Source organism: Gossypium arboreum, chromosome 8 (genome assembly GCF_025698485.1).
Source record: "Gossypium arboreum isolate Shixiya-1 chromosome 8, ASM2569848v2, whole genome shotgun sequence".
NCBI classification, from domain to species: domain Eukaryota; kingdom Viridiplantae; phylum Streptophyta; class Magnoliopsida; order Malvales; family Malvaceae; genus Gossypium; species Gossypium arboreum.
The window spans coordinates 16,481,749-16,489,317 of NC_069077.1; the positions used below are offsets into that span (position 1 = coordinate 16,481,749).

Consider the following 7,569-nt stretch of genomic DNA (forward strand, 5'->3'; position numbering starts at 1 on the left):
TTAGTTTTATAATATTTGAAATGTATGTTTAATATTTTATTAATTTTACATACAATTTTAAATATTATTTTAAATTCTTTTTTATCATTAGGTATATATATTTAAAGTTTAAAGTTTAAATTAAATTATATATATTTATTATAACTAGTCACATCATATCAGTGATGTGACTATTAATAAATTTAAATATAAATATAAATTTTAAAAAATATATTAAATATTATTTTATAAATATTAAATATATTTTTTCTTTTTTACTATTTTTATTGTTTTGTTTTTTCTTTTATGTTTAATTATTATTATTAACTTTAAAAATTGAAATCTTTTATTAATATACATATTTGTAAATTTTAGATATGTATTTTGAGATTATTTTTTAAATTTTAAATACAATTTTAAATACATTTAAAAATTATAATTTTTAATAATATAAGAAATCATATTATTTTAAATATTTTTTAAAATTTTGTCTTTTCCTTTTTTTTACTTTTTAAAATTTTATGTTTTTTTCTTATTTTGTTTTGTTTATTTATTTTATTATTAATTTTAAAATTTTGTAATGTATATTTAAAATGTTTTATAATATATTTTTACAATTTTAAATATTATTTTTAAATTCTTTTTTAACATTAGATATATGTATTTAAATTTTAAAGTTAAATTAAAATATATATATATATATATATATTTATTATAACTTGTCACATCATGTTAGTGATATGACTATCAATAAATTTAAATATAAATATAAATTTAAAAAATATATATTAAATATATTTTGTTATTATTTTGACTCTTTTATTGTTTTATTTTTAAAAAGAAATTTGTTATATATATGGGTGGGGCTTGGTCCCCTTGTATAGATGAAGAAGTGGAGTGAGGGAAAAAAAGGTACGTTTGTTAAAATTTTATTTTTTGTTTTTATATTTTATAGTTAATGTAATATAATAAATAATTGTATTGTATGTTTATTTTTTATATTATACAGATTTGAAGATGTCTTCTGGAGTAAATACGGACCGCACTTCATAGATGATCGACGAAACAGTAAAATTTATTATAAATTAAAAAAAATTCGGTTTAGTTTCTCAATTTTTTTTTTTTTGCTAATCGCTACTCTGTTGAACATGTTTTGACTGCTTTAAAATACTTATCTCTAATTAGTTGTTATTTAGCTTCTGTTGAACATTTTAGATTATTAATTTGATTATACTTTGTAATACTTTATTTTTGTTATAATTGATTTAGATATACATTATTTGTAATTGTATTTGTATACTTAAAAAAAAGTTAGTAGCACTCACCTCCAAACATCTAATTTAATCACACAAATTATAATAGAATAGATATATTATAAAAATAAATTAGGATATTTTCATTTTTTTAAATAACTATCCCTTAAAATCGACTTACTTAAAACTTTACTTTATTTTTACTAATTTCATACTTAATTTATTAGACGGTGTGTAGGGATTAATACATAAAACTATTACTTGACGAGCTCGATTTATGACAAAAAATTCTTTTAATTTTAATATATATATTATTAAAACAATAATAATAAAAGTGAATATATTTGATTATTTACTAGTTAATTTATAAATAACTAGAAAACATAAGTATTTGTTTAAAAATACTTTATGTTTTTAAATTTTATCATATAAAAAATATTAGTATTCCTTGAAAACAATTTTTCGCTATTACTCACTTTAAAATTTGAATAAGATATCATAAAATTTTAAAATTAGAAATATATAAGTATTGTAGCTATTGGTGTCAAATTAAACTTGCTTGAACCAATCATCTTCTCTTGGGTTGCTTTCTGGTTTGGACTTATTTTTTACACTGGTGGAGTTTGAGTTGCTGCTCAATTAATTTCTCTTTTCTTGTAATTTTACTAGTCCCCAGTTCATATTCCTGTAATTTCTCTCATTCTTTTATTATTAATATATTTATTTTAATTAATTTAATGCTTAACTATGGTTAGGATATAATAATCGCATTTGATTTCTACGTGTTATTATTAATATTTTATGACAAATTTTCATTCTATTATTAATATATTATTACTTATTTAATTTAACTTAAATAAAAAAATACTTAGAATGGTTACGTTGGTATATTATAAGTGTGATGTTTTTATTTTTCAACCTTTCAATTTTACTCTTGAATATATTTTTTATGTTTAAATTATATAGATAATTGATTTATCATATTTTTATAAAAAATTTACCATACAGGATGGTTATCGGGTTTTGAGGTTGCGGTGTCATTTTCCCAAGTACGATCCAGACGAGCGGATCATGCCATACTTACGGTTGGCCGGATTTGGGGACGTCGCATTGATCCGGAGGTTTAACTTGAGGCCAAACTTACTATCCGCCTTGGTTGAGCGGTGGTGTATGGAGACCCACACCTTCATTATGCTGTGCGGGGAGTGCACTATCACATTAGAAGACGTCGCTATGCAACTTGGGTTACGAGTTGACGGTGCTGTGGTCACGGGTTGAAGCAAAGTGTTGGAAACTTCTGTAGTATGCCACAGACTGCTTGGACGGTCCCCTCGTGATGGGGAACAGAATTTCACATGATTGACATTAGTATGGTTGAGAGCAAATTTTAAGCAGTTATCGAGCACTGCCACTGAGCAAGAGGTGATGTATGCTGCTCGAGCCTATATTATGCAGCTGATTGGGGGGGTACTTCTACCGAACAACACGTCTAATAGAGTCCACTTAAAGTACTTGCCTCTATTGGAGGATTTTTCTCGTCTTGGTAATTACATTTGGGACCCGCAGTGTTGGTCGATTATACTATGAGCTCTATCGTGCAACAAAACATGGGGTTAGTAATATGGCTGGTTGTCTGGGTCTATTGCAGTCTTGGGCTCTATACAGGATACCGTTTCTAGCGGCTGTTAGGCACCAACCATATTCGTGGCCACTTATAAATAGGTAAAAACAAAATTATACTTAACATTTAACGACTCATAAGTGTGGATAATATTTTTCAAAGTTTAACTACCAACGTGTTTGTTTCGATTTCAGATGGGCGACGTCTCTGGGAATTGGTGCGAGCCAGACATTAATCATTTACCGTCAAATGATAGAGGCGTACGCTGGAGAGAAATTAGTATATATTAATATAGTTTAAGTAACGTTTATTTAACTTATCCACTTACAGTATGTGATGTGAACTGACTCATTATGTTATATTGTGCAGTTCTTGTGGATGCCGTATTCTGCAGTAAACATTGCAACCCTTATTCCTCAAAGGGTTCACGCTGAAGCTCGTATGTGGTGCATTAACACGCCGGTGCTCAACTTCTCAACCGTTGAATGGTACAACGGTGATCGAGTTATGTGACAATTTGGGTGTAAACAATTTGTGTTGGTCGAGCCACAACAGTTTGCTGATGTCCACGGTAAGACCATGCAGGGGAGACATACATTAGATTGGAGCGTGGAACATCAATGTTATGTAGCACTATGGAATACTCGGTACGACAGGCGGCCTGAGATGCACTCTTGCATGTTTGACTTCAGTCCCTCAACTGAATATATGCAGTGGTACATGAATCGATGGCAAGTTTATTTATATGGTGGACAACTTATGATAGTACCAGGTCACGGCTACAGACATGGAAATCAACCTACGGTGGAGGTAGAGGATCAACATATAACGGAGCCCGACTCGGAGGACCAAGTTTTAAACACATTGGAGCAATTGGTTGACACTTTTTGTGATGAGTCCCAGAGCAGTTCATATAACCCGGACATAGATGGTTCGAGTTCATATCATCCAGACATGGGTGGTTCGAGTTCATATCACCCGGACATGGGTGGTTTGAGTTCATATCACCTGGATATAGGCGGTTCGAGTCCATTTGACCTAGAGCAACCACCGACATTAGTTGATATGTTTGGCAATAACATGTACTCCACCCCGCCTCAGGCCACGATCGACCCAGTTGCCAATCCTTCAGATGTGTACAATACACCTCAACGTCTACCCCGTCAACGAAGGCCCGTAAACCGTTATACCCCGAATGATGATACCACTCTTAGTTCTTTCCAATTTTAAGTTATGTAAATTTCAAGTATTATGTGATTGTTGTATTGGTTTAAGGTTTCACAACTTATATATTAGTGTTTTTTTATTTAATTTATTATAAAATCTTTTAAAGTATTAAAAGTTGTAACTATTAATTTTAAATATAATTTTAACACTAAATATACAAACTTTATTTCTAAAAGATCATAATATAGATGACCTCGCCACAACATTTAATTTCTTTCAGACCGTGAAGATTGGCCAGTGTAGACGTTTCCATGGGGACATTTGCTCCGATTGTGGCCAACTGTTCTACATATGGTGCAAAGCTTTGGATCGACTTGTTCTTTTACATCCATGTCGTTTCGAATCCTCGTTATTGTCGGTCTACCTTTGACTCTCCTACGTAGTGACTGATCAGGCAACATCTCGAATGCAGGCGATTGCACTTCCCATGTCGATATATCCCTTAATACAGGGAACTCGTTACCCCAAATATGCAACGTACGTTCAAGTGTGTATACATCATTGATATATTGTTTGACATTCAAACTATAGGTAGCACAAGCTGCAACCACATGCGCACACGGGTACCATAGTGCTTGGAACATCCCGCACTCACACCGCCTGTTTCGGAGATCAACTCCATAGGACCGTGGCGGGATCCCTGACCGACGACTGATATACTCTGTCACTCGAAAAGTTTCCAAATTTCGAGAATATAGTTCTACATTCATCAACCTAGCCCTTTGAGTTTTATCTTTCATGGCATCTCTGATTTTTTCGACGTACACGTGTCCTGCCTCTAACTGTTTTGCTTGTTTCAACCCCATTTTTGGCATTAAGGTTGCTAACCTGTAAAATATGGTTGAAAAAACAGCTGAAATTGGCAAGTGACACGTACGCCTTAAGACGGAGTTAAACGGCCTTAACAAGGTTAGTTGTCATATGGCCATAACGGTACCTCTCGTCAAAACATTGAGCCCATTGCCACGTCTCCATACTACTCAACCACAGTGTAAAAGAAGGTTTGCAGCCCGCCATATCAGTCTCTAACCTCACCAACTTATGTCTAAATCGGTGTGGTTCCAGCTTGTACCCTATGTATAGAGCTAATCATGGGCTGGGCGGCTCGGCCAGGCCCGAAGGCCCGCCCGAAAAATAGGAGGGTTTGGGTAAAAATATAGGCCCGAAAAATAGGTTTGGGCAAAAAAACGAGGCCTGTTTAGAAAACGAGCTAGGCCTCGGGTAAGAGTTTTTGGCCGGGCCCATTTTACCAAATTAATTATATATTAATATATATATTTTATTTTATTTTAAATTTTAATATAACCATTTTTATTATATTATTAATTTGTGTATTGTTTTAAGAATTGTTTTAGTATTATTTTTATTTGTTTTAATATTTGTTTTTATGTTTTAAATATATTTGATTTATTATATTTTAAAATTTTTATTTAATGAAATAAAAAATTTAATATGGGCCGGCCAGGCTGGCCTCGAGCTTAGTAATTTTATTTGAATCGGGCTTGGGCAAAATTTTAGGTCCATATTTTGGGCAAGTTAGGGCTGGCCTAGTAAATGTGCCTAAAATTTGTATGGGCTCGGCCGCCCTACCATGATCATATCTACCTATGTATATATTCCGATAAAATGCGTTAAAATTAGGAAATGGACTAGAAATAATTACAAATACGAATTTAAATACGATATTTTTACCCATGTTGACAATTCGTTTGCGCCAGTCTTTGTTCTTATACTCATTATGGATGTTCACAGCGATGTGACGAATACAATAGACAGACCTCCACGGAACCTCCGATTGTCGAATTGCAGCAATAAGACCCTTCGATCTGTCAGATATAATGCAAATGTTGTCTTGCCTGACAACATGTCTCCGTAAGTTTCGAATGAAATATGCCCATGATTCAGAGTTCTCCGATTCTACGATGGCAAAAGCAATTGGTAGTACATTTCCATTACCGTCTTGTGCAACCGCAATCAGAAGTATCTGCGTGTATTTTCCATAAAGCCATGTTCCATCAACTTGCACTACCGGTTTCCAGTGGGAGAAGGCCCTAACAAATGGATCGAAAGTCCAGAACAGTCGACGAAACACTCTTTTTCCAAGTTCCAATTCTCCATTAGGGCCTCTATAAGGTAATGTTTGCAAGTCCACGACAGTTCCTGGGACATACTCTACCATTGCTGAAATCCAACTCTGAAGTTCATTGTATGACTCCTCCCAGTCGCCGTACAATTGTTGCATGGCCATTTGTTTCGCCCACCACGCTTTCCTGTATGACACTCTGTACTGAAATCGAGATTGCATGTTTGCAATCAATGTCGACAAAGGAATGATTGGGCTATCTTTCACCAGTGGCATGATGCAGTTGCAAATACTTTTGGCATCCAATTTTCGGTGGTCGTGAGACATGCGTGCGACGGTACATGTATGACGCCCTTCTAATTTTCGTATTTGCCACTGTTGAGTCCTCTGTATAAATGCAGCACGAACTCACCAACCATACCCATCGTCGGCTCTCCAACATTCCCCAACGTATAATGTCGGTGTAGATTTGGCAACCTTGTAATCAATCGACAACTTCATGCTGTATTGTTTGATGGCAAATACACAATCCGCCTTGTTCTCGAACTGTTGCCAACGAACAACTCGTCGAATTATGAATTTGACGCCAATCTATGAGCAGGTACTATATCAGCGTACTCAGGGAACTTGGATGCATGCGTTGCATCTGGATCTACGTTCAACATGTTGCTCCCAGGTTCATTTCGTAAAATAATACCATGACTCGGGTTATAGAATGAAGTGCCGTGAACATCTTCAACCTCCTCTGGGCCTTCATCATCGATATCGTTCGGAAACTCATCAACATCGGTGTAATGCCCCCACGCCCGAGACCATCGTCGGAGTCGAGTATGAGGTGTTACTAAGCTTAATTTAACATATTTAGAACTTTGGATTATTTATTTCTACATTCGCAGCTTTTAAGCTACTTGCATCACAGTCGCAAGAAAAATCATATCTCAAGTTACGAAACTCGAAATCAAGATCCGTAAATTTTCCCTGAATCTAGACTCATATACCTATCTACTAATTTTTTTCTAGAATTTTTGGTTGGGCCATTTAGTACAGTTTATTAGTTAAAGTTACCCCTGTTTCAGGACTTGACTGGTCTGACCTCTGTTTACTACGAACCATATTTCTCTCTGTACAAACTTCATATGAATATGAGGTTTATTTCTCCTGAAACTAGACTCAATAAGGATTCAGAGAATATAAAATACACTACCTAATTATATCTTTACAATTTATGGTGAATTTCTAAAGTTGGAACAGGGGATTCAGAAACTGCTATGACCCTGTTTCACTAAAATTCTAATATCTTCTAACATATAATTCCTTTTCTTGTTTCATTTGTTTCATGTGAAACTAGACATAATAAGATTCAATTTGATATGTATTCCATCACCAAATTCAATTTCTATGATTTT

General features: G+C 33.7%; 1 protein-coding gene across 1 annotated transcript; it reads right to left on the reverse strand.

Annotated features, from left to right (window-relative positions):
* Window positions 1-4,286: 4,286 nt before the first annotated feature.
* Window positions 4,287-6,490, reverse strand: LOC108468440 (uncharacterized). Its single transcript, XM_017769325.1, has 2 exons — window positions 5,859-6,490; window positions 4,287-4,908 (listed from the first exon to the last, which is right to left on the reverse strand). The coding sequence occupies exons 1-2, from the start codon at window positions 6,488-6,490 to the stop codon at window positions 4,287-4,289; spliced, it is 1,254 nt and encodes a 417-aa protein (XP_017624814.1).
* Window positions 6,491-7,569: the final 1,079 nt, after the last annotated feature.

Bases quoted from the DNA above. Each gene is read 5' to 3' on its own strand.
- LOC108468440 (XM_017769325.1), bottom strand. From the start codon at position 6,490: ATGTCTCACGACCACCGAAAATTGGATGCCAAAAGTATTTGCAACTGC. The intron at 4,909-5,858 runs GTCTGTCTATTG...CATATTTTACAG, and splicing joins CAATCGGAGGTTCCGTGGAG to GTTAGCAACCTTAATGCCAA.